At 40.6% G+C, this 23,576-nt stretch overlaps 13 protein-coding genes across 14 annotated transcripts; 3 read left to right on the top strand and 10 right to left on the bottom strand.

The window, feature by feature from the left end:
- Nucleotides 1-239: 239 nt before the first annotated feature.
- LOC145705396 (uncharacterized) lies at nucleotides 240-1,278 on the bottom strand. Of its 2 annotated transcripts, none has more exons than XM_081782858.1 (3): nucleotides 1,065-1,278; nucleotides 896-1,020; nucleotides 240-674 (listed from the first exon to the last, which is right to left on the bottom strand). In XM_081782858.1, the coding sequence occupies exons 1-3, from the start codon at nucleotides 1,155-1,157 to the stop codon at nucleotides 482-484; spliced, it is 411 nt and encodes a 136-aa protein (XP_081638984.1). In that variant the 5' UTR covers nucleotides 1,158-1,278; the 3' UTR covers nucleotides 240-481. The 2 variants fall into 2 exon arrangements, with proteins under 2 accessions (XP_081638984.1, XP_081638985.1); XM_081782859.1 differs by having other exon boundaries at nucleotides 240-682; nucleotides 1,065-1,259.
- Nucleotides 1,279-3,328: 2,050 nt separating this feature from the next.
- Nucleotides 3,329-5,042, bottom strand: LOC145702299 (uncharacterized). Its single transcript, XM_081779518.1, has 4 exons — nucleotides 4,634-5,042; nucleotides 4,504-4,586; nucleotides 4,180-4,438; nucleotides 3,329-4,129 (listed from the first exon to the last, which is right to left on the bottom strand). Exons 1-4 carry the CDS (start codon nucleotides 4,928-4,930, stop codon nucleotides 4,061-4,063), a joined length of 708 nt encoding a protein of 235 aa, XP_081635644.1. The 5' UTR covers nucleotides 4,931-5,042; the 3' UTR covers nucleotides 3,329-4,060.
- A 917-nt stretch (nucleotides 5,043-5,959) lies between these two features.
- On the bottom strand, nucleotides 5,960-6,934 carry LOC145702300 (uncharacterized). Its single transcript, XM_081779519.1, has 4 exons — nucleotides 6,790-6,934; nucleotides 6,641-6,748; nucleotides 6,433-6,591; nucleotides 5,960-6,356 (listed from the first exon to the last, which is right to left on the bottom strand). Exons 1-4 carry the CDS (start codon nucleotides 6,884-6,886, stop codon nucleotides 6,142-6,144), a joined length of 579 nt encoding a protein of 192 aa, XP_081635645.1. The 5' UTR covers nucleotides 6,887-6,934; the 3' UTR covers nucleotides 5,960-6,141.
- Nucleotides 6,935-7,690, bottom strand: LOC145702301 (transcription initiation factor TFIID subunit 9B-like). Its single transcript, XM_081779520.1, has 4 exons — nucleotides 7,411-7,690; nucleotides 7,265-7,363; nucleotides 7,138-7,221; nucleotides 6,935-7,092 (listed from the first exon to the last, which is right to left on the bottom strand). The coding sequence occupies exons 1-4, from the start codon at nucleotides 7,665-7,667 to the stop codon at nucleotides 7,053-7,055; spliced, it is 480 nt and encodes a 159-aa protein (XP_081635646.1). The 5' UTR covers nucleotides 7,668-7,690; the 3' UTR covers nucleotides 6,935-7,052.
- Nucleotides 7,691-7,705: 15 nt separating this feature from the next.
- On the bottom strand, nucleotides 7,706-9,434 carry LOC145702298 (tRNA (cytosine(38)-C(5))-methyltransferase-like). Its single transcript, XM_081779517.1, has 6 exons — nucleotides 9,323-9,434; nucleotides 9,118-9,238; nucleotides 8,596-9,075; nucleotides 8,265-8,552; nucleotides 8,055-8,221; nucleotides 7,706-7,869 (listed from the first exon to the last, which is right to left on the bottom strand). Exons 1-6 carry the CDS (start codon nucleotides 9,431-9,433, stop codon nucleotides 7,729-7,731), a joined length of 1,308 nt encoding a protein of 435 aa, XP_081635643.1. The 5' UTR covers nucleotide 9,434; the 3' UTR covers nucleotides 7,706-7,728.
- A 50-nt stretch (nucleotides 9,435-9,484) lies between these two features.
- LOC145705689 (uncharacterized) lies at nucleotides 9,485-10,222 on the bottom strand. Its single transcript, XM_081783177.1, has 4 exons — nucleotides 10,109-10,222; nucleotides 9,903-10,058; nucleotides 9,726-9,858; nucleotides 9,485-9,681 (listed from the first exon to the last, which is right to left on the bottom strand). Exons 1-4 carry the CDS (start codon nucleotides 10,220-10,222, stop codon nucleotides 9,515-9,517), a joined length of 570 nt encoding a protein of 189 aa, XP_081639303.1. The 3' UTR covers nucleotides 9,485-9,514.
- LOC145705686 (dehydrogenase/reductase SDR family member 12-like) lies at nucleotides 10,210-11,752 on the bottom strand. The gene is made up of 4 exons (XM_081783173.1): nucleotides 11,516-11,752; nucleotides 11,010-11,472; nucleotides 10,673-10,796; nucleotides 10,210-10,629 (listed from the first exon to the last, which is right to left on the bottom strand). The coding sequence occupies exons 1-4, from the start codon at nucleotides 11,750-11,752 to the stop codon at nucleotides 10,425-10,427; spliced, it is 1,029 nt and encodes a 342-aa protein (XP_081639299.1). The 3' UTR covers nucleotides 10,210-10,424.
- Nucleotides 11,728-13,336, bottom strand: LOC145705687 (dehydrogenase/reductase SDR family member 12-like). Its single transcript, XM_081783174.1, has 4 exons — nucleotides 13,095-13,336; nucleotides 12,792-13,049; nucleotides 12,106-12,476; nucleotides 11,728-12,062 (listed from the first exon to the last, which is right to left on the bottom strand). Exons 1-4 carry the CDS (start codon nucleotides 13,281-13,283, stop codon nucleotides 11,873-11,875), a joined length of 1,008 nt encoding a protein of 335 aa, XP_081639300.1. The 5' UTR covers nucleotides 13,284-13,336; the 3' UTR covers nucleotides 11,728-11,872.
- Nucleotides 13,337-13,426: 90 nt separating this feature from the next.
- LOC145705684 (leukotriene A-4 hydrolase-like) lies at nucleotides 13,427-15,643 on the bottom strand. Its single transcript, XM_081783172.1, has 5 exons — nucleotides 14,959-15,643; nucleotides 14,698-14,882; nucleotides 14,242-14,438; nucleotides 13,752-14,015; nucleotides 13,427-13,701 (listed from the first exon to the last, which is right to left on the bottom strand). The coding sequence occupies exons 1-5, from the start codon at nucleotides 15,603-15,605 to the stop codon at nucleotides 13,552-13,554; spliced, it is 1,443 nt and encodes a 480-aa protein (XP_081639298.1). The 5' UTR covers nucleotides 15,606-15,643; the 3' UTR covers nucleotides 13,427-13,551.
- A 73-nt stretch (nucleotides 15,644-15,716) lies between these two features.
- On the bottom strand, nucleotides 15,717-16,218 carry LOC145701677 (leukotriene A-4 hydrolase-like). The gene has a single exon (XM_081778891.1). It carries the CDS (start codon nucleotides 16,173-16,175, stop codon nucleotides 15,717-15,719), a length of 459 nt encoding a protein of 152 aa, XP_081635017.1. The 5' UTR covers nucleotides 16,176-16,218.
- Nucleotides 16,219-16,638: 420 nt separating this feature from the next.
- LOC145705688 (uncharacterized) lies at nucleotides 16,639-18,489 on the top strand. Its single transcript, XM_081783175.1, has 5 exons — nucleotides 16,639-16,798; nucleotides 16,844-17,190; nucleotides 17,234-17,714; nucleotides 17,756-17,864; nucleotides 17,910-18,489. Exons 1-4 carry the CDS (start codon nucleotides 16,713-16,715, stop codon nucleotides 17,847-17,849), a joined length of 1,008 nt encoding a protein of 335 aa, XP_081639301.1. The 5' UTR covers nucleotides 16,639-16,712; the 3' UTR covers nucleotides 17,850-17,864; nucleotides 17,910-18,489.
- A 37-nt stretch (nucleotides 18,490-18,526) lies between these two features.
- LOC145703467 (RAD50-interacting protein 1-like) lies at nucleotides 18,527-23,403 on the top strand. Its single transcript, XM_081780827.1, has 8 exons — nucleotides 18,527-18,607; nucleotides 18,648-18,826; nucleotides 19,996-20,729; nucleotides 20,779-20,951; nucleotides 21,983-22,161; nucleotides 22,210-22,298; nucleotides 22,366-22,462; nucleotides 22,502-23,403. Exons 1-8 carry the CDS (start codon nucleotides 18,535-18,537, stop codon nucleotides 22,793-22,795), a joined length of 1,818 nt encoding a protein of 605 aa, XP_081636953.1. The 5' UTR covers nucleotides 18,527-18,534; the 3' UTR covers nucleotides 22,796-23,403.
- On the top strand, nucleotides 19,131-19,931 carry LOC145704482 (uncharacterized). Its single transcript, XM_081781934.1, has 3 exons — nucleotides 19,131-19,222; nucleotides 19,265-19,526; nucleotides 19,573-19,931. The coding sequence occupies exons 1-3, from the start codon at nucleotides 19,216-19,218 to the stop codon at nucleotides 19,895-19,897; spliced, it is 594 nt and encodes a 197-aa protein (XP_081638060.1). The 5' UTR covers nucleotides 19,131-19,215; the 3' UTR covers nucleotides 19,898-19,931.
- Nucleotides 23,404-23,576: the final 173 nt, after the last annotated feature.

Here is a 23,576-nt window from a genome sequence, read left to right as displayed (position 1 = left end):
GCGATAACCCAATTCAGATTACTCTTCTTCAAGATCAAGTCAATTATTCTGAGCGAAAGAATCGATCTCGAGGTCGTTTCATCATCCTTGATTTATGCATTTGTTTGAAAGAATTGTCAATTTCTCTGCCGCGGCAAGAAACCGTAAAGAAATTATGGAAACTTGATGAATTATAAATGAGAAGACCGGCAACGACAGATTGTAAAACAGGCATGGTCCATGGACATGCCCTGAGATCGTCTATTTCTTGTGTATTATTTATTAATATACAAAAAAAAAGTAACATTTTTGCCGGTTTCACACATAGATAAAAGCATTCCATTCAAAGAACAGTATGTCAAATACTGTAACAGTAGTTAGCAAAAGTGGAAGGTTCAATAGGGGAGGATAGGAAGATTTGCGCAGTATAAAAAGTTGCAACTTTAGGACTGATGGAGTTTTATAAATTTGACAAATGGAAAATGCCAGAATTGAGAAAATATCAAGAAGAGTTTTTGCTCTTCTGATAGTTCACCTGACATTGAAAGTTGTAGTTCTGATTGAGAAAAAGGTGGCACATTTGATGAAAAGGGGTTTGGGCACAGTGCCCTAGGGAAAGACTGACTTTGCGGAAATGAGTTTTTACACAGTGGCAGTGCTTATTTCGCATTCTTGTCGATTTGAACTCATTATTTCTTCATAGCTATAATGGTGAATAAATCAGTATTCAGATATTATATTGACGGTATATTTTTATGTTTTTTTATGATTGGCGACTTGGTAATATCGAAGACATACAAATATGAATTGAATTTACGATAAAAATGAAGATGTCTGTCAAATATAATGAAAAATGAAGTTATCATATCCAAATTTGAAATTTTAATATTTCTTATTTCGTGAAATCGAAGCTCACCTTGGGGGTTTGACGACATCATCATATTCGGGCGGCTTTTCGCTCGCCATTTCAGATGACTGTGCATTTGCCGGTCGACCCAAACGGGATATTTGCGACAATTCGCCGCTAAAGTATCCCATATTCTACAAAAAGCAATGTTACGAGAATCTTAAAGAAGCTAACGTACCGAGAAGAACCAGAATCTTTCCTTCTTGAAGATGAAAATCTGCGCGAATATGTACAGAAGGCCAAGGCCAATGAGGGCGGCAAATGCGGCCATGAGAGCAAACCATATTCTGATTAATAGATTTCCATCAGAGTAAACATGGGAGACAATTTGGAACGGAATCGATTCAAAAACAACAGAAATATAGCTCTTGCTTGGTCAGATGAACAAGCTGAATTTTCCACTCGATTTGCGCTGTAAAAATAAATTCAAATCACAAAAGATTGAATTTATTCTCAGCTGAGATAAGCAAAATCTAGCTTAATCAGATTCTCCCGTTTTGTGCCCATTCTTTGGCGAGATTTCTTCAAGTTCTACAAGTTCTCCAAAGAATGGGAGGGTCAGATAAAAAAACAGACAGATAAAACTATAACAAACGAGCAATAAAATGGTTGGTCTTTCGATTTGTTAGCTTGTTTTATTTAAAAAACAATAAAAACGCGTCAATAATTTTCAATTTAGAGCTTATCAATCTTTCACAAAACATCGCCCAGATCAGGGCACTTAGACAAGCTAAGGGGTTTTGGATGAATTTGAAGCGGATTTTAATGGATTTTCGAATGCGAAAAGAGATTCCATTTATAATTCAGCAATCTTTCGATCGTTCGTCGATTCTTAGATCATTTTTAAATAAAGGGATGAAAGATTTGAAGGAAGATCTCAACAGAAAAACGGGTTTTCGTGGCTAAAATTTCCAATTTCTCGATGGAAATCCTTTCCTAAACTCCTCGTTTGTCTTCAACGCCTCTCTAAAATCCGGATCGAGTCCAGTCGGGTCCTTTGCTTCGCCAGAATCGGCATCCCAATGATCATCTTCTTGATTTTCATCTGAAAACAAAGTCCTCAGCAAATCGTCTTTGCTATCTTCATCCAGTCCCTCATCATTCATCTAATCTTCTATCTTCCTCTCTTTTCCCGGCGATAATTTCTCAAGTAAAAAGCTTTCCTCTGAGCTTGACCGGCGCTTTGACCGTCGTGGAAACTCGCAGTTTTAGTTTGGCACCGCGCTGCAGCGCGACCCGACCGACCTCCCACCCGCCACCGCTGATTGGCCACTCCCACGGGGCTTCCCCCTTTTTCAGCTTCTTTCAGTTCAGCGCAACGAAAAAAGTCGAAAAACCGCAAATCCCGGGTTTCACTTACTTATTCATAACTTTGTTTCGCTCTCCTTTGACGCGCTTTTTTGCGGTTGGATTCTAATAACTTTTTATAGAGTCGACCAATTTTGGAGTTCTTGGGCGCAAAATGATCCTCGTTAAAAATAAAAATTTTCCAATGCATTATTTTTCCGATAAGAGTACCTTAAAGTACTGATAAGAAGAAAAAAAGCGATATCTTCAGTTTGAGATCATCTTTTGGAGTCGCTATTTAGAGACGCGTCTTTGATTCTTTCAATTTCGTGGCTTCCCGAAGCTCCAATTTATTCATCAAGTCGCACTGGATACACGACGTTTTCCTCAAACCGACGTTTTCCTCAACCGACGTTTTCGTTAAACCGACGTTCTCGTCAATGGTCAGAACGTCGGTTTGATCAAAACGTCGGTCTAATGAAAACGTCGGTTTTCCCTAAAAATGCGTGGGCGCCTTGAATTTGGCTTAGACTCAGCTTGGAAACCGACGTTTTCGTCAAACCGACATTTTCATTATGTTTCAAAACTTAAATTGTTAAGCGTTAAAGTGTAAGAATAATTAATAGTTGCATTAAATGAACTAATACAACTAAAATATATCTTTTTAAAATGTATACAAGACTGATAAAATGTAAGAAGATCATTTTACCGCATAAATTATGTAGACAAATGTTTGTCCGATAAACATATCGACTTTTATTAATATTTATTTTTTTACTTTTTTATTTTTCTTAATAATAAATTCTGTTATCATTTTTCAAAGTTTACAATTAAATTTTTAATCCAAAAAGAGCCCATTCTCATTCGCTCTGATTGCCCCCGCATTTTTTAGGAAAACCGACGTTCTCATTAAACCGACGTTTTGATCAAACCGACGTTCTGATCATTGAGGAGAACGTCGGTTTAACGAAAACGTCGGTTGAGGAGAACGTCGGTTTGAGGAAAACGTCGTGTATCCAGTCGCACTTGACCTTTTCGAAGCGTCAGATGATGCTTTTATTAGCTGGATCTTGTGATTGAAAGGTCACTTTATTTTATTCGAAAAACACAGTTTACAGAAGTAAACGAAAATAAACAGGGCAATAAAGCGATTATGCGGTCGAATTTGCTTTTAATTTCAAGAAAGAATAGGCAGTTATTGGATAAAGAAGAATTTTTCGATTAATTTTAAAAAGGTTATGTATTTGAGTGGCAACTTTGGTTCGAAAGCTGAAGATATTCTTCGAGATCTTACGAGAACTATGGACCATAGACTATGGTAAAAATGAAACACATGTTCTCTTGCAGAGTTTGAAAAAATGGTGAGCGCGAGCGAGTGAGCGAGCGCTCATGCTCACTCGCTCACCATAAAATTCCGGGCCGCCGCTCCCGCTCACTCGCGCTCGCCAACAGTCATTTTAATTAATACACCCTGGAGACAAAGTATTACGATATTTGAGAAATTTCTCTTTTAATCGCGTTAGAATGCCCGTCATTGTCTTTCTAAATTAAATTATGCGTTAAAAATTACAATTATGATAATTTTCAAGGAAATTCTCGCTAGAAAGGCCCCCGAAAGCTGCGAGTGAGCGCGAGCGAGCGAGCGAGCGCTCGTGCTCGCTCACTCAGCAAAAATATTTCGGGTCTGCGCTCACGCTCACTCACTTACGAAAAAAATTGAAGAGTGTCTGCTCGCGCTCGCTCACTCACAAGAGCTATGACCATTTTTTCAAACACTGTTCTCTTGATTGCTACATTTGTATTTTTCCACCGCATGTACCTAGGTACATGGCGTGTTAACATTTTTATTCAAGCTAGTTGGAATGGAGGGGAAATTAGCAGATGTTTCTATCGCGAGTTTCTTCGCTGTCTTTTTTCTTCAAAGGGGCCTTTGAGTCGCTGTTCCAGTTGAAGTATCTGAACATGATTGTTTGTTATTTTAATATAAGTAGCAGGCGAAAACGCACTTTTAATCTGGCCGTGTTCTGAAGAATCTCCGAGTTTCGTCTCATAATTTTTTGTTCTTTTCTGAACTTGACTTCCATCCGAAGAGTCTCTTCTTCCGTCGTCTGTAGATCTTCCTCGACCTCGTCAACTTGGTGCTGAAGCTCGCGACATTTCGTCTTCAGAATTCTGTTTTCTCGTTGAGCCTCGTTTGCCATGTGCATCAAGTCGTTTTGCTCCTCCAAGTGTTCTTCCTTGATTTTTTTTATTTCTTGGAAAAGACTAAAAATTTAATTTACGCTTTTATTAGCATTTTGAGTCAAAATTGTTGACGGTAAGAATCTTACCTTTTATTTCTTTCATTTAATAATTCTATTGTTTTCTCCAGTTTCAGACGCCTATTTTGGTTGATCTTTTCTTCCAAAATAAGCTAAAGACAGACATTACTATTTTCTCTATCTCCCAGGCGGCAATTACCATGGTAATCTTTTCCGTCAGTGCGTTCAATAATTTTCTAGCGCATGAAAACGGGGGCGCCTGTAGCCCAAGCTTGTCAAATGCCTTGTCGAATCCTCCCAAAAGCTCTTTCTCTGGCTTTTTCTCCTGTAATCGCCTTGTCAACTGGACGTTGTGTCTATAAAGCTCTTCGTTCTCTTCTTCGAGCTGTTTGATCAGCTTCAAATAACTCTCTTTTTCCTTTTTGTCAATCATTTTCTGCTGCATCTTTCCTGCCAACGCAAGAAAACGCTCGCTGCAGTGATTTTTTACGATCATTTGCAGGTGGCCTCCTTCCGTTTATCTTGTCCAGCGGCGGTTTCATAAGTTTAATGGTTTCTTCCATGTTTGCACACAAAAGATAATCTTCTGCTTCAAACATGCCGATTCTGACAGCTGCTGCTAGAGTCTCAAAAAAGAACTGCCATGTCTTTTAAGAACAGTAAAGCGGAGTAAATTCCTTGAGAAATTTTGAAAATCCCGTGATTCGGTGAAAGATAAGGATAAATTTGTCGACAAAGTATTAATTGTCTTTATCAGTTTAAATTTGGCAGTATAATCGATGATCAATTTTTTTGAAGTAAGGGGTAATATCAGCGATAGAAACCATACATTATATATTTAATGATTCGATATTGGTATTCAAATCGGGCTCATTAAAAAACCTTCGATGCCCCCTTTTCCACTGGTTGTGCTAATGATCCTGGAGCGCGAAACATATGGAAAAGGGTACCATCATTTTTACCATAAATGGTGGCAATTACGCTCCCTCGCGCGCCATCTGCCGCTGCCTCGGATTGATGTGTTCCATCGGATATAAAAACGCGCTCTCACTAATGATCATCACTCGCTTCCATTTCCAAAAACAAAAAAGCACCTCAACTTATCAACAAACTTCAAAATGCTTTTTCCTCTTCACAATCTTCCAACTTTTCGCCACCATCGTTGCCACTCCGATCTCTTCCAACAACGTCGTCAACCTCAACTGGCAGCAGCGACAGGCTTTCATCAAGCTCCGCGGACGACGATTCCGACCGCGAAAATGCTACCTTACATATTGCTATTGAGCAATTGACAACGAAAAGCACCGAAAATGATTGACATTGGATTATTTCTTTGGCACTTGGCCGTTTTTGTAAAAGATTGCAACAGAAGCTGGTTTTCTTTTCGCATTGTTTTCAAGCTCTCGGATGAGCTCTTGACTTGTTCCTCTATCTCTATCTTTGCCCTGTTTATATACACTTTCTGCAGATCCATTTCTTATATTATCCGACTCTCTGTAAATACAAGAAATCATTCCTAAGTCGCTTGTTTTTGAGAATGTTTATTTTGAATATAGATAATAGAAATTCTGTAGATTTTGAAACTAAAGAGAAAGATGATGATGATGGTTTTAATAGGCAGTTAATAAACACATTTATAAATGAAAGCAATGAAAAGAAGTACGGAATGCTAGAATCAGGAAGAGGTAAAGCAAACAAAAAGCGAGGTTAGAGATCAGTTACTTTCGGTGCTTGGCGGATCTTGGTCTCAACTGGTGTCGAGGAAAAAATTGGAGTCATGGTTGTAAGATGGGTTGGTTTTGGCGGGAGCTCTTGTTTCGGCCGAGGTAGATTGGGTTGTTGAGTGGTATTGTTGTTACTTGGCTTTGGGAACAACGGGCGGCGAAGAGATGCTTTCCGGGCGAAACCGGAAGCCTGAGGGACTAAACGATAAGTTAGGAAGACTTCGATGGAGAAAATGTAAAACGCGTAAATGTCTAGACTTTAGCTTTGAGCTACCTTTTATGACAGTTATTGGGGAAACTGGCTCTGACGTTGGTGATGGTGTTCTTCTTTCGGGTGTCGACGGTTTCTCTTTCTTTTTCCATGGAGAGGTCTCGGGAGTTGGGTGCTCGTTAATGAACGTCATAGCATGCTCAAGAAGTGTCCCGATTGAATCTAAAAGTGGAATTTCCAAAGTCGTATCCGCCACTGAAAATAATCCTACCAAGTCGTTCTCGCTGCTCGTCAAGAGAGCGGTCCAGCTCTTCGCGTTCAAGTGCGTTTTCGCGATGACGTTTTTCCATTTTAGCGTTGAAGAGGCGCCGCTCTTCCTCTTTTGAGAAAATAAATAAACGAAGGAAAACTGTAAGTTACCTCTTCTACTGATATAAACTGACTCGTCAGTACTCATCGCGCCAAAATGCAAACTCATGGGTCGAAGAGCCCGTGACGGCGATCTGCAATTATCCATCCACGAGTTGAAAACTTCTTAACTGAACTTCGTGAATAATTAATAAAGTTTGAAATAACCTAATTTATAATTGAAATCAATAGTAAAGAGTAGAGAATAAGTGGCAGTATACATTGTACAGCGGAATTCCCAGATATGGATCGTGTAAATGAATATTGTTCGAGCTTTAGACAAGGAATGATCTACCATCTACATCCATCATATCGCTAAAAATTTCAAAAGTCAACAATATTTCATGGGGTTCTACTCACCCGTTGGCAACATCTTCGAAACTTGCATTTCGCTTCGGCCCGTTTTCGACATTGTCTTTCACTTTATATGTAACTCCGGTAAGGCTAAAATCATCAGTTTCAAATCAACAAGGAGAACTTGACTTACCAATAACGATCTGGCGGAATTCTAGGGCCGGAGAAAGGCTTGATTGCGGGGAGTGGAGTGGAGTTTTTGGACTTTGTCATTTCTTGAAGCAGATCAATTCTAAAACGGAAACTTGAACCGATCGATATTCAAAGCGGATACTCTACCGTGGAGGCATTCTACCAGTTCGATCGCCTCGATTGGACACGGCCAGTTTCACATCGTCCAGGTCGATTTGCTTCTTGCGCGCGTGGTTTGAGTAGACTTTTGCCTCTTCCAGTACTTCTGTCGTGTACCTGTAGGAGAACTCGAGCATTTGCTGGACGACTCGGTCTTCGTATTCTGTCACTCCCATGTCCTTCAAAATAGCTCGCATGGCCAGCTCATCTGTCGGCAGCTTGTTGCCCTTTGAGTTCCCACTCATTCTAAAAACGAGAACATATTGTAACTAGAGAATTACACGAGTGGCAGTATCAGTAATTTATTTATTGAAACTCTGCTTTTAGTCTATTCAATTCAGCTAATTCTTCAGGAGTCAACTTCGTCTCATCGTCGCCGAGCACCATTAATTTGATCAAAACAGCTGCTACATCTACATTCAGCGAGTTGCCAAGCAGAGCGTATCGCTGAACATTTTTTTTATTTGAAGACAATCGAGAACATTGTACGTTTTATTGTTATCATCTAGTCATTATTTTGTTTGAAGATAAAAATATTCTCTAACGTAGAACCTATTTATTTTTTCAAATTGTTTAACAAGTTTTTTATGGAAAAATAGAGTGAGTTGTAAACCGACTTTATTACACATTACCTGTCTTGTTGTCAGATCTGGCGGGAAAGAAAAGTCTTTGGGAAAGCCCATAAGGCCAGCAACTTCCATTTCTGTGAAGTATCTCAGCTCGAAATCTTCCGGTTCTCTATCTTTTGTCCGATCATTTGGGTCTACTTTTTCCATCATGTCGATCATCGATCCAGTTCCTACAATCATGATTAAAGAATGAGTCTTCTGCAAATAGATCACCTTGGGCATATTTTCCGTAAGCTTTGGTAAAACAAATACTTCTCGAGCTTGAAGTTCTGACAATGTCCAAAACGTTCAGGAATCTCCTTTTCAACTGATCGGTTAAAACATAGATTTCTTTCCAGACTTCTTCTTCAAAGTCTAAATCTTGAATGTATCGCTCGAGCGAGTGAATCTTCTCCTTTATTTTGAGGCCAAGAATCTGTGAATTGGCGTCAGGGCCATCGTGTCGCACAAAAACGTCCATATTTTCGTACATTTTGACACTTGCTTTTGGAATTTCTCGCGCTAAATAAGGGTAAAATATATCTTCGGACTCCTTTGGAAATACCTTCATTTTCCGCTTTCAAATGATCGGCGATTTCCTCTTCATTATCTGACAGGTCTTTTTCTATTTCTTCTGTCCCTTCTTCTACTTTTTGTCGCTTACTTTCTGGTTCGCCAGTGCTCTTTTTCTTCCAATTAATGACATACGGATCAAAATGAAACTTCATGTGCTTTCCCCTCTTTGCAATAAGAAAATATCTCGCTCTTTGATTCGGCGTCCCCAAATCCGTCGGTGAGATCAAAAACTGTCTGTAGATAAAGTTTCTACTGTCCAGCGCCGCTAGTAAGTCCTTGCAGGTCTGAGATTTCTCGAAGAACTTGACGTTTTCCATGATGATATATCGGGGAAGGAATTTCTTCTTTGAGGTCTTTATTTTTTCAATAATGGATAGAAGCGGCTTCGTGCGCGGATCCTCTTTGTCTTTTTGCTTTCCGTTGCGGGTAAAGGGTTGACAGGGCGGCGACATGGCAAGAGTGTTGTAGCCTGAAATTAAAGGAAATTTTACGGCTTCGGTAGAAATCTTACAGGAAGTTTGCTCCCAGGGCGCTGCATTGATGTCCGTGTTGATCACATCTTTCTCCATGCTCATATGATTGAGCTTGTAGCAGCTTGTTGCGTTGTTGTTGATATCCATGGCAGAAAGAACCTGGAAGAAATGATAACTTGGATTGAATTCATAGTGTTTTCTTAATGTATCGAAGAAATAAATTCTTCGTGTAGAAAAGATTACCTTGTACTCAATTTCAGTTGGTGCTCCTTTGAGATCATTTTTCGCCTTCTCAAAGGCCGCATGGAAACCACCGATGCCACAGAAGAGCTCTACGACTTTCAAATCAGGCATTCTGAAATGATGGAAGGATAATTTATGCCTTTCCAGAACGACATTTGCAAATTACAATAAAATTAATTTAATCGAAAAATCTCAAACAGGAGGCGGGCGTTCTCCTTTTTGAGATAATTTTGGTTGAAAAGAAGCTGCGCTAGAATCGTTCTCTTCATGTGATTTCTTTTCGTTCTTGAGTTCTTTCATCATTTCTACGATTTGACGGACGAGAATTCGATTCTTTTCAGCGTCGATTTGCGTTTCTCCTATAAATAGCCCCGTTATATAAATTTCTTGATGAAGTTCTTACTTGGTGGCTCTGGAATTCGACCATCAACAAAAGAAAATTGCGGGACTCTTGAATCCAAAGCAGGATGAATTTCAGGGTACTCTACTAGCCGTCGCTTCTTGTCTTCGTTCATTTCCCACTTTCCTTGCGGCATCTAAAGCTCTCTTTTAGCACTAGAATATTGAGGGATTCCTATACCTGAGGCCATTTGTTTCGAATCCTCCAATCTGCGTCAATCGTATGCGATCGCGGAGCCTTATCATCGAGAGGCACAATCTTGTCGATTTCGTCAAGGTAATAATATCCACGGAAATCCCAGTGCCTCTTGTACCCAAATCTGTTGTTGTAATAATACTTAATTAGGCAAAGCAATAAAAAAATGACGGAAATAAATTGATCGATACCTTGAATCTCCTCCTATCGTTTCGCTCAAGAAGAGATGTCAGGCCGAATTTGCGCACTGATAGTCTGTTCATTCTGCAGGAGATAAAATTGAGAAAGAAGCTTACAACATGCATAATTATTATTCAGAGGAAATAATTAATCTACGTAGAGTGACTTTAGCAGCATAATAAAATCATATTTTTTGGTATTATCTGTGTATTATTTTGTCAGGAAAAGAAGTTATTTATATATTTTATTTGATAGAATCGGAATGATCAAGAGCTTTTTTCATCAGCAATAGAAGTTCTCAACGAGACGGAATTTCATTTAGCTCAATTATGATGGTGATTTCTTCGTCCGTTCATACATTTCATCTAAAAGCTCTTCTAGACGAGACGCATCTGCTGATGATTCTTGAGTAAATGCCAGAGTTAGGTGTTTACTGGCCGCCTTTCTGTCTGTGTAAAAGCTGCCGTTTGGCCCAAGGTCTTCTGGTTTTGACGCTACTCCGTGAACGATGCAATCAGCCCCTTCTTCTGCCCTGAAAAGATATTGAAAGAAAGACAGCAAATAATGGAGCTTACGTTCTGAGCTTATCCTTCATCTTTTCATGGAAATCTGGCATTGCCCCTCTGAGCGCAGGAGTATCCGCCCAACCAGGATGCGTCGTCAAAAACTGTATCGATGGATGCTTCTTCGCCCAGACATCTGAATATAATTTTGACAATCTGAGAGAAAGAGACACAATTGGTTATTATCATTCCATTATCATAATAGAAATATTTTTGCTATTATTAGCGTCAATTTTGATGCTGAATTGACCATCATTTTTATGTGAGTCGTGAAAGATGATGCTAATACCTAAGGTCTGTAGCCTACTGAATAAATCATGACCTAGAGCTCGGGTTCTAGTGGCTTTACCTGTAATGACTACTTGTTGTCGTTTATGCTTGGCATAAGCTTTGGTCGCATCAAACCCAGACTTTTTCCACTGCATGTCTTCAAGCTCCAACGCCTGGCTATACATTCCTCCCGATGTTACTGTGACAACTCTCGATCCCTCCGCAAGCGCTTGTGTTTCGATAAATCCCTTCGTCAAAATGTACATTCCAAGTGTATTCGTCGCAAAGTTGATTTCATACCCGAACAAGTTCTCTGCACGGTCTACCATACAGCCTGCATTGTTCACCAGAGCGTACAGTTTCCGTCCTCCAAGGTGTTCGGTGAAGTCATTCACAAATGTATGAACAGTGTCCGATTTGGAAACATCCAAGATGTGGAGCTTAACGTTGTCGGCGGAAACTTGAGCTCGGGAAATAATTTCGTCCAGGGCTTTCTGGCCTCGCTCGGGAGACCTACAGGCAATGTGGACTTCTGCACCCATCTAATACAGACGTAAATCGGGGAATGGAAATTCTATCCCTCACCTTAGCGAGTTTAATAGCCGCTTCGAATCCAATGCCCGAGTTTCCGCCAGTAATGACGACAACTTTGCCTGTTAAATCATCCTGGAGGGGTTTGAAAGTTTTCTGCGCTTTGATAAATGCGGGTCGCGTAAAATCACAATATCCTTTTATCCCGAAACTGAGCGCGCGGAACCAAGACATCTGAAAGAAATAGAGTAGAAAACAGGGAAGAATCAGCGATTTGAAGGACCAAAACATTCTTTAACTTGGAAACATGTGATTTCGGAAATGAAGAAAGATTAAGACTTATCAGTTAGAAATTTGTTTTAAATGTTGAGTTATGTTGTGCTAAAGATGGCAAGACAGTGAAATAGTGAATTATTCTTTAGTAGATTCGTAAATATCATCCAATATCGCAACGAGTTTTTGTCGATCGGCCTCAGTTTCCTGAGTTCCAAAATAGTGCTTTGCCGCGGGTTTTCGGTCGGTGTAATATGTTCCAGACGGGGCAAGGTCAGATTTGTCAGCGGCGGCGGCGAAGAAAATACAGTCAGATGATTCTTCAGGGCTAGAGACAGACATTAGATAGAAAAAGAAAATATGACTCGTACCTTCGAATGGCTTTAGCTCCCAAATTGTAAATAAACTCTCCGGGGACAGTATAAAACGGCGTGTCCTTCGCTGCCTTGGTGTTACAGTAGCCTGGGTGTCCGGTACAGAAGTAAATGTCAGGATATTGCGCAGCCCAAACATCAGTGAGAATAACTTGATGGCGTTTTTGTGTGCAAGCGAAGGCGTAAGCATTGATTCCGTTTTTATCAAAACTTCCTTTTTCAAAGTTGAGATCTTCAGTTACACAAGGCACGATCATCATCGAGCTGGAAGTTGTAGAAAAAACACGGGAACCAGCAGAAAGGGCATTTGAGGAGAGAAGGCTCTTTGTAAGGATGTACATTCCCAGAGTGTTCGTGGCGAAATTCATCTACAATTTTATAAAGAATCTTTCACGATACCGAGTAGCGTTATGTTATAGATCGAAATATCCTCCGGATTGAAGGATGATGACTTTCTATCAAAATAATTGTTGAGTCATCACTCATCCTTAAATTTAGAGAGAATTTTCATCAGTTTCATAATCTGTTCTACCATTGAATCATGTCCAGTCTTTGATTTCGACGGAAAAACGTGTTTCATAATCTAATTTCTATTCCAACATTTAATATTCTCGTACCCATGAGATTCAGTTTTTTCCAAAAAAGAATCAAAGCGAAAATCATCAAAATAATTGCGCATTTACCTCATAGCCCTGGCTATTCTTCTTCCTTTCGTTGATTATTCCACCTGCGTTGTTCACCAGACAATACAGTTTCTCTTCATTTTCCTTGAGCATTTTTGAAAAATCCGCCGCGAACTTATGAACATCTTTGCATTCGGAAACATCGAGCAGGTGGAGCTGCACTTTTTCTTTTGAAACATTTGCTCTTGAGACGATTTCGTCGACTGCAGCGCTACCTCGCGACTCGTTTCGGCAAGCAATGTGGACATTTGCACCGAGCTAGAACGAGAACTTTATTTCATTCTAAAGACATTGTTAACTTACTCTAGCAAGTTTGACAGCTGCTTCAAGACCAATTCCAGAGTTGCCTCCGGTGATCAAAATCGATTTTTCGGACAAATCCGTTGTGATAGGTTTAAAATCGCGCTTCGCCATCAAATAACAAGGCGAGAACTTCATGTACTTCAATACTCCATCAAGTCCGCAAAGAGCTGTTCTCACTAGATTCGCCATTCTCTCTGATTTTCAATATTTTTTTGCTTTGAAAGTCGAAAAATACTGCGATCTTGGTCAGAGATGTTACGTAATAGCTGGCTAATGTTGCGCGAAAGATCCGTACATCTAATCAATGAATCTACTGTTTCCACAGTAGCCGGTTGTATGTATTGAAGACTATTTGGCTTTATTGAATCAAAAGAATCAGAACGTACCGGTGTAATTAACAGAAATAATAATCATACATGTAATCAAAGGAAAATTGAACAAAAAGGATTTTTATAACTTATTGCAGCCCAAGGTCTTTGGCAACGAGGGCGGCAGTGGTCGGATGCATCGATGGACGATTCTTTTTGAAAGTTTCCACCGCTCTTGGCAGCGCGAGGTCCCAATTCTTCAAGTCTCGGTACAACGGTCGTGTGAATTTCATACGCCCCTAGAGAAAGAGTCAAATGAGGTCAAAGACGAACTCGGGGGCAAATTTACCTGTTCGGTGACCATCGCCAAAGCATTATCAATAGCTGGCTTGAATCGTGATTTGAGGCCAAGGTGAATCCATCGGAAACGCACTTCCGAGTTGTGCGACTCTGAAATGCCCTTATAAACATCGGACATTTGCTGAACCTGCTCGGGTGAGAAGGAACTATCGAGGACAAGCTGGTCGAGGAATTCTTGAAGCTGACCGGAATTGAATGAGGCAATATCATCCGCACTTGGAGCACCGTCACCTGCGCGCCACTTTTTCGCCAGCTGAAGAATCTGTTAGAAAATCGGCGATTCATTTTTCTCCAAATTCGGAAAAGTATGAGAAAAGGAACGCGAAATAATCTATGAAGTATGATCTCCCCGTGAAATGGCTCAGCCGATCCATGAACAAAGGTTCGACTGGAATTTGAATTCAAGGGTAGAATATTGATCAAAAATTCAAGAGCCGGGAAAGAAAAAGCATCAAAATTTTATGATTTTTGAAACTTACAGCGGTGCACACATCCTGTAGGCTTGTATCGTACTGTGGCTTAGGAACAGGAGGCATTCCAGTGTTGTTGAACCAAGCATCCCAGTCGACCTTATTCAAAATAGCGGTATCTTCTTCTGAACCAGAGAAGTGCTTGAAAAGAAGGTCCTTCCATTGTTGAGTATCCAACGCTTTGTAGGAGAATGCCTCGATGTAGGCTTCGAAAAGTGATAGAAAAATGGCTCAATAAAAGTTTTTACCTTTGAGGAATGCCTCAAACTTAGGAACACTCAAAAGAGTCTCAAGATGGTACAACAGCGCGAAACCTTTTTCATAAGGAATGCTCGAAAAGGCGTCGTCGGGGTCGATTGACCCGGATTGCTTGATCACCAATTTGGTGAATTCATGCGTTTCGCCCAAAAGCTCGACTTCCTCGATTAAATCTTTATTGAGGTACTCTTTTTCTATCACCGTTGCCTTTGAGAAAGCCTTCAAACTTAGGAATGCCAACGAGCGACTGGAGGTGGTAAAGAAGCGAGAAGCCTTTTTCGTATGGAATCCGGGAGAAAGAATCGTCTGGGTCAACAGAGCCATCGTTTTTAATCACCAGCTTGGTGTACTCATGCTCTGCTCCCAAAGTGTCTACAGTTTCCACAAGGCCTTTTCAAGGTTCTCAACTTTCTTGAAATCAACGAAGACTACCCCGAATCAAAGGGGATAAAAAAGTGTACCTTTCCTGTCCAGCCACCAATTGCCTGGAACTCCGCAGTCGGCCTATTGTAAATTTTCTCGACGATCTTTCGCTCAACGAAAACTGTATGTCCTTCGTTGAGCCAGAAATGCTGCCAGTTTACGTTAGTCACTAAGTTTCCTGTCCAGGAGTGGGCGATTTCGTGAGCAACGACGTTTGCGAGAGATTTGTCGCCGGCAAGAAGAGTCGGAGTGACAAAAGTCAGGCAGGGGTTTTCCATCCCTCCGTAGGGGAAAGAAGGAGGGAGGACGAGAAGATCGTACTGTCCCCAAACATAAGGGCCGAGGAGGGACTCTCCCGCCTTGATGAAGTCTTCAGTCTGCGAAAATTCAAAAGCAGCCTTGTCGACGAACTCTTTCTCCGACCAGACTCGCGATCGAGGGCCAATTTCTCGGCTCTCCAAAGCGCCGGACGCGATCGCGACCAGATAGGAGGGCATAGGAACATGTTGGGAGAAGTAAAAAGTGTTGACAGAATCGGTTTTCTCCGTCTTATCGTGTTGGAGATTGGCGCTCATCAGGGCGACGAGAGGAGCAGCAACGGAGACCTTGGCCGTGTACTTGATCTTGACTCCAGGAGAATCTTGGCAGGGGAAGAGAGAGCGGGCGTGAATCGCCTGGCACTGGGAGAACATGTAAGGGTGCTCGCCACCGGCGGTTTGCTCCTTTGTAAGCCACTTTGCAAGGATACTCTTTGCTTATCAATGATTTTATTGAAATAGATATCGAAAAATTTGACTATGAAACTAATGAAGTTTCTTTTTCGAATTCCAAGAAAACACAGAAAAATCAGTAGCAAATTTAAATACCCCGATAAAAAACATAAGTATCCATTCCTGAAGAGCAGAGCATTTCTCAGTCGTGTTGTAAAAGATCTTTACGACGAGATCTTCTCCTTTTGGTGGTGGAACATCAGGAAGAACAATGATAAGCGGTTTGCCTAGCGCTTCTGATTTGCCATTTTGGCCAGCTTGGCCGAAGGAAAACTTCATTTCGTTTCCCTCGATCAGGACTTTTTGAACATCCAGTTCTCGGGTATCCAACATGAATGTACAGAGGCCTTCTTCGAGGACATCGCAGGTCAATTCCGCTGACCCTTTGACCTGTTTGAGGGAATAGTCGATAGTCCAGTCGAAATGGATTGATTTCGTTCGAATTTTGGTGATGTCGCTGAAGCAGCATGGATCATTCTCGAATTCGACCATTCTCTTTCTTAGAAAATGAAATCAGCGACAGTAATTACACCTTGTAAGTAATAAAATGGAAATAAGCGGGCTAAAGAGGACATAAAAACTAAGTGTATTTGCACAAAGCGGTATGTTTGCACTTTTTGAGTAAACAAAACAAAAATCGCTGCTTAGGGAATCGATTTTTACGGAATTTCTAGCTCTAGAATCATAGAATTCGCCCCTTGGAAATTAAAAAAACTCTAAAAAAAGGTGGAAAAATTGAATAAATGCCAAAAAGAAGCGGATTTATTCCCACATAATTTTCATGAATTCTTCGACAAATAGATTGAATAATAATAATTGAATTCCGTCAGTAATTGAATGATTTTCTCGTCAAGAAAATTTTGATTTCGGAAGACTCGTTTTGAAAGTAAGAAGCGAATCCTCTGTCTTCCAGCAGCGCGCAGAGGGAATGCGTAGGCGATAAATTTTTCGCCGATTTGATAAGTCGGGAAAAGGTCATTCCCTGCGAAACCGGAAAACGAAGACGTTTGTCAAAAAGAGAAAAAAAAGATGATAGACCCAAATCATGACTTAGCATATTACGCTATGACAAGGAACCAGAATGTCGTTGATTCACTGACATACTGGCAGATTTGGTACGTACAAAGCTCAAAATTTAATTGGAAACTCATCATTTTTAGGGAGGAAAATGGGCGAGACAAGCTCAAACCCGAGCTGAAACTAAAGACCGAAGCGGCAGTAAAACGATTGAACCGCCAGTTGAGAAAAAACGAGCAATATCTGGAGCAGCTCGATGTGCTGGAAAATGAAGCGGATCTGGCACTCAATTCCGGGGTCGAAAACTATCCAGAAACGGCGAGAGCGATCAAGTCGAAGAAGTTTGTCCGTCACTGGAGCGTCGAGGACAAGATCTTCTTTGAATTGGAAGAGACCACGAATAGGCTCATTCCGAAAGAGCCTTTTATTCATCATTTCTACATGGAGGGGCGGGATGGTCCGCGAGTGTCCGTTGAGCTAAACGCTAAAAGTAAGTCCGAAGTACTCATATTAAGTTTATTTGACTTTTTTAGGAATAAAGGCCGCAGTCGTCGATAAAGAGGGGCATAAAATCAGAGAACCACGAAACCACGTGTATCTGAAGTTTGTCCCATCTGGAATGACTGAAAGAGACGAAATGGAGATGGTTGTGGAATTTTACAACAAAACGACTAAACAAAACGTCGTGGATTTCATTCTGATAAAAAACAACAAGAGGGAAGAGAGAATCTACCTGCGAAAAATGCTGAAGACGAAAAAAGCGATAGACTACGGGAAATCCAACTCGCTGGTAAAATACGTCAACGTCGCGATTGGCGTCCGAAGGTGGTTCAATGCAGCCGCGAAGAAGGACATTTTGGACGAATATGACAGCAAGAGGAAAGAGCTGACGGCCTCAATCGACAAATCGGACTGTTTCAGTTTCTCTCCTGGACTGAATGAGTTCAAGGAGGTTTGGCAGAGGAGTGAAGAGCTAATCCTGCGTCTGGCTAACATCAACATTGCCTACGATGAGTAAGTTCCTTCAATTCTAGTATTTTGCTTAAATTTATTAGGGATCGAATATTTGCGGACCGCGAAATACCAGAAGAGATCCAATATCCAGACGATTCTCGCAAAAACAAAGATGCCCAAAAATCGTCCAATTGATTGGATTACAAATCGGTAAACAAGCTCTTCTCATTTTCCAATTTGTAATCCAATCTTTAGCCAGAACCCTTCACAATCTTTTATTGCCACATTATCTTCACAACCAGCAAAAGTTGCCCGACCATACGCAACCTACGCCCTCCCAGCTCTCCGAAATTCAACCCCTTCACCAGCCGAACAAGTTCACGAACAAACCGAAAAACCCAGCCAAAATCCAAAAAGTGAAGAAGTTTCTGCACTCAACGAAAATATTGCTCTCAAAAAGGATCAACTAGCAGCACTAGAAAAAGCCTACAAATTGGTGGGATCGAAGCCTCCTGTTTCTTCAAAGAAAAAGCTGCCGAAAAAAGGAAAAACTGCAAAAGACCAGCTTTTTCTTTTCGCCAGAACTGAACTGTCGCCAATTCGACCCCTACCGCATTTGGAAGCGATGATGTTAAAACTAGAGCTACTAAAACTGCGAAACGGCCTCAACACTGAAATCCTCACTGCACAAGATAAATTGGAAGAACTTCAATAACCAAGTGCCTTATTTTCTTCACATAAAATCACTGTCAATTCAAGCCATATTCACTTCAATTTCACCCTGCCAATTTTGAAAAAAAAATTCGGACTTCACTGCTGCAAAAAATAAATTTTGAAGACCTAAAAGAAAACCTCCTATATTTTCCCTATCAGAACGAAAATGACAAATGTCGAGCTCGTGTGTGAAATTCTTGATCAGTTCGGATTCGAAAGCGATCCAGTAGCCAGTTTGGGTAAGCCGCGAAGCTCGGAACAGGCATAATTAGAAAATAGAGAAAAATATTCAGCAGACGGAGGAGGAAATTAACAAGTTGAATGATCAAATTAGCGAGTTCACAAATGAGGCAAAAGAGTTAGCTGAGAAGTCCTCTGAATTGTCAGAAAAGACGAGGGAAAGCGAGAATTCTCAACTCGTCGAGCTCGAATCTTCACATAAAGCGCTGTTAATTCATGTCAGGGATGGAAATTGACGCGTTGGTTTACTCTGAGTCCACAGTTTTTTTTTTCAATCGATCGATCGAGTACGATCAGGGTTTCTAGATCGGTTTCTCTCGTGTTTACGAAGAGGGTTTTTGATCAGCCAGTTGATAACAGGGGATCAAGCTAAAAATTATATAAACTAAGGAAAATGGTCCTTGGAATAAATAAACCCGCGACGATGGACATTCCGCCGACTTATGCTGAGGAAAAGGAATTTAAATTTTTGCCCTTATTTCTTGTTTATAACAATTTATTACATTGAAAATTCCTTGATAAGCTCTTTCCGGATAGGGTAACTCAAGAAGATATCGACCTAGAACAACAAAACATTGAAGAGAGACTTCAAACTCATGCTCAACGCATGGCAGGTAGAAACCAGCGTTATCTTCATCAATTAACTCGAATCGCAGAATTTCAAGTGGAAGAATCCCAGTCTCGAGCGTCTCTTCTTTCCCTCACCCGCCAATCCATCAACACTGGATTCTTTCTCTCCCTCGTTGTCTTGTGCTTCGTTCTTTTTGCAATCGTCTGGGAAGAAGAAAGAAGTGTGCAGAGTAGAATGCAAATGGAGCACATAAAAGAAACTCTTCCCTGCTGCGAGTATTTTGGCGAGCAATTCATGGGCCTGAGATCAGCTGTCCGCGTTCCAGCCGGCAAAAATACAACGATAAGGTAAACAAGAGTAACCTTTGAAGCTTTCTATATCCAATAATTCTAGTTCTGTCGAAGAAGTAATCCACTATTGCGACGAGTTAGAGCTTCAAATGATCTATCACTCTGACATCAGCGATTCTCTTTCAACCTGCGCCGTGCATCTTTACGGAACAGAAAATGTCAAAATCGGCGATTCAAATTCAACCCAATTCGAAATCGAGCCGGCGATCTGGGTGCGTCACAATCGGACAGCAGCGGCCATGTACGACTACATTCAACACGATTACACGAATGCCAAGAGAAAAGGCTACGGACTCTGTCGATTTGAAGGCTCCTGCGAATCGTTTTACAATTATGTGCGCATTTTCAATCTTGGCCCCCAACTGTAGAAACATTTTTACTGAATAAAATCAAACCGTATTTTTTATACTAAACCTCATTTTCCGACCTATTTTTCCACAAAAATGCATTTTCCATCCCTCAAAAGATACTCTTCAACGAGCTGGAGCAGATTTCCTCCGACATCAAGGACTCCTCCGAAAACTTTTCAAAAGCGACGGAACACTACTCAAAGCTGAGAAAACTGTGTTCCAGCATTTCAGCGACTGAAGCATCAGGGGTCAAAGACTACGTCGATGAATACTGCCGAACTTGGCAGCGAGCGCTAACAGAGCCGCTCGAACAAGCTGTAGCTGTTGAACTCGCCAAATTAGGATTCCCGGATAAATTGAAAGAAAACAAGTACACAAAGGCCGACACAAAGGCTCTTAAAAATCAGCTGTGCCGGTTGGATGATCTCAACCTGCCGAAGCATCTCGCTTCGGGTCAAAAAGCAGCGATTGTAGCACTCGTCGCGCCGCTCAGGAAGAAATTTTCAATCTTCTTCTACTCCGCAAACTCAAAATTAAACGACCCAGCGAAACCGGAATACTTTCTTTCTATTATTTACAAGTGGATCAACGAGTATCAAAACTTCATCACGACGATTGCGGAAGAAATTTTTGACGAGTTCTCGGCCTCGATTGAATTCGTTGCAGAGCTGTTGAGAATTGCAGCGCGAAAAGTCGAAGACGATTTTGAATTAGAGCTTGATGATGAAGTTTTCAGTCATATCATCGATGAAATCATTTCGAATGACGCTGAGTTACAGCTGTTTGAACCTACTATCGCAGAAATGCACAGGCCTCTTGCGATTCTGGAGCATGACGATATTGCGGCGAGGTAACGAAAGAACATTTTTGACGGTTTACGAAAGTTGACTTTCTTTTAGATGGGTTGGCTTGGAGCTAGTGTCGTCCAGAAAAATGCTAGAGGAAATTATCAGTGGAGAGTTTCCGATCAAATCAGAAGAAGTAGCGATGCAATTCTTTGATATCCTGCAATTAACTAATCGACGATGCCAGTGCTTGTCTCAGAAAACCCGGACAAAGTTTTATTTTCAAGGAAATCGTTTATTTCTAGCGCTTTTCCATCTTCAATTAGGTTGAAGTGCTAGCGTTTCATTTTACGATTTACTTTTTATTATCAGAGGCAAAGTCATTTTTAAAGAAATTGTTGAATTGTTCGTTCTGTTTGGTGCAAATAGGTCTCGAAATACTAACTTTAAAGGGTTACATTTCATTTTATAATTGATTTTTATTTTATTTATTTTACATAATTTCATTCAGTTTTATTAGGCATAAACATAGACAATGTTAAATAGTAAATAGTGTACAGATGAGAAAGTAAAGTTAAGAATTTCTTGGTTTAATAAACAACGCGGGTCTGGCAAAACGATAACCACCCGATAATTATTTATAAACTGGGTATACAAAAACTGGCGAGGTTCACAGGAAGAAGATACTTCTCAAGTGTGGCCCTATATTATATAAGTTATATAAGATATTAAATAATTTGTAATTTAATAGGTTCAACATCTTATCTTGAAAAATTTAATTAAGAAAAGTCATTTTATATATTTTCTATGTACTATTCAGTTTTAAATTGGGTACACAAGCTTTGCAGAAAATTTCAATTCAAGAGAAAGGTCATTTTATGAATTAATATCTAAAGTCCAAAAGTCGCCAAGAACTGCTCGATAATATCAGCGTAAACGTAGACGAGGACTCCGACGATGAAGGCGAGCATGTAGGGATTGACAGCGTGCTGTTCCATGTTCTCTCTTGATTACTCCTCGTTTTTTTTTATCTGAGATATAAATCGATAAGCGTAGATTGAGATTTAGTTGGATTTGTTTTCGAGCTGATCGAGTCTTTACTCTCTATTTGGCTTTCTTTTGTTTTATGCGGCGGTGTTGGTATTGAGCGGATTCTTATATGACTTGGTATCTAAGCTCGTAAAATAGCGCCCCACGAAATGCCCCTACTAAACAGCCAGGCGGAAAATCATACCTTTTGTATTTCGCTCCTTTCCGATTCTTATCAATCAGGAATCGAAATTTACAACAGTAGCAATATAAAAAACGAGTGCGACAGAGCTTGAAATTATCGACGAGTTCCGGCTTGGTTTGATTCAGCTCTCTGATGTGGGGTCGATTTCGTTGGATAAAGTCTGCGCGATTGTGAACACGATTAGCTGCATTCGGACGAGTCTAATCGTATGGGAAGAAGATCGACCCTATGCTCAGCCGTTGAGGGATAGCCCACGCTTTCAGGTAGATTAATATTCAAATTTATCAATTGTAATCAATGTTTCTATTCAGGAAAAATATGATCAAGTGATTGCGAATGTTCTTGCGTTTGAAACGGCCCTGACGAAGCAAATCGTCAACAACGCATATCAAGACATCAGGTAGTTGGAAGTAAATCAATAGTTTTAATTTCCTTTGATTTATTACTGTAGCTTATTATTACTGTAGTGACGCGCTGTATGCGTATAACGCGGGAAAATTGGCGCATATAAAGGAACTGGAGCAAGTTTCATCGTCGTTGCTGCCATCTTTGTCCAAAATACAGGTAGAAATCGCCTATTACTGTCATCTCACTTTTGATAAGATTCATCTTCAACTCCTGGAAACAAATCTTCTTCCTGAAAAGAGCCGCCAAACTTGCGAGCAACTAGCGATAGAAGTAGACAAGCATTTGGCGAAGAAACTAGTGTCATTCGAAACGATTGTAACAAGCAATCCTCTTGTCAGCTCACAAATTGAATCAGACCTTCTTCATAATGTTTTTTCACTGTTTTCGAATTCTTTACACGGCTCCGCAGAAGGTTTCTTTACAAAGACGACCGAAGGGTTGAAGAAACTGAGAACCTTAGATCAAATTGGAGAGCCGGATATTTGCTGATCCCTTTTCTATAGAAGAATAAAGTGCAATATTGAAAAGCAGCACGAAGCTGATGTTTTTGCTTTTAGAAAAAGTAAAATCGTTCATGAATCGGATAATCCGAAACGGCGGTTTAAAAATCAGCATTCGGCGTTATGCCACTGATCCGTTTAAAATCCTTGGTGTTTCGCGAAATATGTCCAAGAAACAAATCCACACCGAGTACCTGCGAAAATGCATGAAGTGCCATCCAGACATTTTCCCCGACGATCCAGTCAAAGCGCAAGAATTCCAAAACCTGCAAGCCGCTTACGATAAAATCATGAACTGGGAAGAGCATCAGCAGTTTGAAACGAAACAAAAAATGGAACAAGAGCGTCAAGAAGAGCGGGAAAAACGACAAGAGCGCCCAAGCACGAACTGGTTCAGTAATCCGACTGCGAACGAATGGGACCCTGATCGGCTCAGATTTGGGGACAGCATTATCGAAAATAATATTGATAAGGGATACAAACAAAGAGCTTTTGGCGGCGTTTCACAAATTCGAACGGATTTAGGAAAGGATGGTTTCAGAGGGCCGGAGAGACAATATCAAAATCTTGATTTCAATAGAAGATATGGGAAAGAAGTTATAGGAATTGGTTGAACATTATTGGATGCCTAGCAAGATATCTCGTCAAAATATACCTATTTGCTTTCAATTTTCAACCCATTTGAAAGATGATGATGTCGGACTATTTGGTGCTGCTTGGCGAGGAGTAAAGAACAAATTTGCTTCTAAGAAATAACCTGTCCAGTTCTT

The sequence above is a fragment of the Oikopleura dioica genome, chromosome PAR (assembly GCF_907165135.1).
Source record: "Oikopleura dioica chromosome PAR, OKI2018_I68_1.0, whole genome shotgun sequence".
Lineage (NCBI taxonomy): Eukaryota > Metazoa > Chordata > Appendicularia > Copelata > Oikopleuridae > Oikopleura > Oikopleura dioica.
The sequence above is the reverse complement of the archived record's forward strand: the minus strand, read 5'-3'. Positions and strand labels throughout refer to the sequence as shown.

Coding starts and splice junctions, on each gene's coding strand:
- LOC145705688 (XM_081783175.1), top strand. CDS start 16,713: ATGATAGACCCAAATCATGACTTAGCATATTACGCTATGACAAGGAAC. Junction 17,191..17,233: donor CGTTGAGCTAAACGCTAAAA/GTAAGTCCGAAG, acceptor TGACTTTTTTAG/GAATAAAGGCCGCAGTCGTC. Junction 17,715..17,755: donor ATCAACATTGCCTACGATGA/GTAAGTTCCTTC, acceptor TAAATTTATTAG/GGATCGAATATTTGCGGACC.
- LOC145705687 (XM_081783174.1), bottom strand. CDS start 13,283: ATGGCGAATCTAGTGAGAACAGCTCTTTGCGGACTTGATGGAGTATTG. Junction 13,050..13,094: donor CAGCTGTCAAACTTGCTAGA/GTAAGTTAACAA, acceptor TTCTCGTTCTAG/CTCGGTGCAAATGTCCACAT. Junction 12,477..12,791: donor AGAATAGCCAGGGCTATGAG/GTAAATGCGCAA, acceptor ATAAAATTGTAG/ATGAATTTCGCCACGAACAC.
- LOC145702298 (XM_081779517.1), bottom strand. CDS start 9,433: ATGCCTGATTTGAAAGTCGTAGAGCTCTTCTGTGGCATCGGTGGTTTC. Junction 9,076..9,117: donor GCCCTGGGAGCAAACTTCCT/GTAAGATTTCTA, acceptor CTTTAATTTCAG/GCTACAACACTCTTGCCATG. Junction 8,553..8,595: donor TTTGAAAGCGGAAAATGAAG/GTATTTCCAAAG, acceptor ACCCTTATTTAG/CGCGAGAAATTCCAAAAGCA.
- LOC145705686 (XM_081783173.1), bottom strand. CDS start 11,752: ATGTTTTGGTCCTTCAAATCGCTGATTCTTCCCTGTTTTCTACTCTAT. Junction 11,473..11,515: donor CGGCTATTAAACTCGCTAAG/GTGAGGGATAGA, acceptor CGTCTGTATTAG/ATGGGTGCAGAAGTCCACAT. Junction 10,630..10,672: donor ATGAAGGATAAGCTCAGAAC/GTAAGCTCCATT, acceptor ATATCTTTTCAG/GGCAGAAGAAGGGGCTGATT.
- LOC145705396 (XM_081782858.1), bottom strand. CDS start 1,157: ATGGCCGCATTTGCCGCCCTCATTGGCCTTGGCCTTCTGTACATATTC. Junction 1,021..1,064: donor AAAGATTCTGGTTCTTCTCG/GTACGTTAGCTT, acceptor TGCTTTTTGTAG/AATATGGGATACTTTAGCGG. Junction 675..895: donor GATGTCGTCAAACCCCCAAG/GTGAGCTTCGAT, acceptor ATAGCTATGAAG/AAATAATGAGTTCAAATCGA.
- LOC145705689 (XM_081783177.1), bottom strand. CDS start 10,222: ATGCATGTTGTAAGCTTCTTTCTCAATTTTATCTCCTGCAGAATGAAC. Junction 10,059..10,108: donor ACGATAGGAGGAGATTCAAG/GTATCGATCAAT, acceptor TGCCTAATTAAG/TATTATTACAACAACAGATT. Junction 9,859..9,902: donor TTCGAAACAAATGGCCTCAG/GTATAGGAATCC, acceptor AGAGAGCTTTAG/ATGCCGCAAGGAAAGTGGGA.
- LOC145705684 (XM_081783172.1), bottom strand. CDS start 15,605: ATGTTCTCCCAGTGCCAGGCGATTCACGCCCGCTCTCTCTTCCCCTGC. Junction 14,883..14,958: donor CAGGCAATTGGTGGCTGGAC/AGGAAAGGTACA, acceptor AGAACCTTGAAA/AGGCCTTGTGGAAACTGTAG. Junction 13,702..13,751: donor TGGCGATGGTCACCGAACAG/GTAAATTTGCCC, acceptor CTCTTTCTCTAG/GGGCGTATGAAATTCACACG.
- LOC145704482 (XM_081781934.1), top strand. Junction 19,527..19,572: donor GGCAAAAATACAACGATAAG/GTAAACAAGAGT, acceptor CAATAATTCTAG/TTCTGTCGAAGAAGTAATCC.
- LOC145702300 (XM_081779519.1), bottom strand. CDS start 6,886: ATGGATAATTGCAGATCGCCGTCACGGGCTCTTCGACCCATGAGTTTG. Junction 6,749..6,789: donor AGTTTATATCAGTAGAAGAG/GTAACTTACAGT, acceptor TTTTCTCAAAAG/AGGAAGAGCGGCGCCTCTTC. Junction 6,592..6,640: donor CGAGCAGCGAGAACGACTTG/GTAGGATTATTT, acceptor TTCCACTTTTAG/ATTCAATCGGGACACTTCTT.
- LOC145703467 (XM_081780827.1), top strand. CDS start 18,535: ATGACAAATGTCGAGCTCGTGTGTGAAATTCTTGATCAGTTCGGATTC. Junction 20,730..20,778: donor CATGACGATATTGCGGCGAG/GTAACGAAAGAA, acceptor ACTTTCTTTTAG/ATGGGTTGGCTTGGAGCTAG. Junction 22,463..22,501: donor CATCTTTGTCCAAAATACAG/GTAGAAATCGCC, acceptor ACTTTTGATAAG/ATTCATCTTCAACTCCTGGA.
- LOC145701677 (XM_081778891.1), bottom strand. CDS start 16,175: ATGGTCGAATTCGAGAATGATCCATGCTGCTTCAGCGACATCACCAAA.
- LOC145702301 (XM_081779520.1), bottom strand. CDS start 7,667: ATGAGTGGGAACTCAAAGGGCAACAAGCTGCCGACAGATGAGCTGGCC. Junction 7,364..7,410: donor ACTGGTAGAATGCCTCCACG/GTAGAGTATCCG, acceptor TTTCCGTTTTAG/AATTGATCTGCTTCAAGAAA. Junction 7,093..7,137: donor TTCGAAGATGTTGCCAACGG/GTGAGTAGAACC, acceptor TGAAATTTTTAG/CGATATGATGGATGTAGATG.
- LOC145702299 (XM_081779518.1), bottom strand. CDS start 4,930: ATGATCGTAAAAAATCACTGCAGCGAGCGTTTTCTTGCGTTGGCAGGA. Junction 4,587..4,633: donor TGACGGAAAAGATTACCATG/GTAATTGCCGCC, acceptor GTCTGTCTTTAG/CTTATTTTGGAAGAAAAGAT. Junction 4,130..4,179: donor AGAACACGGCCAGATTAAAA/GTGCGTTTTCGC, acceptor AATCATGTTCAG/ATACTTCAACTGGAACAGCG.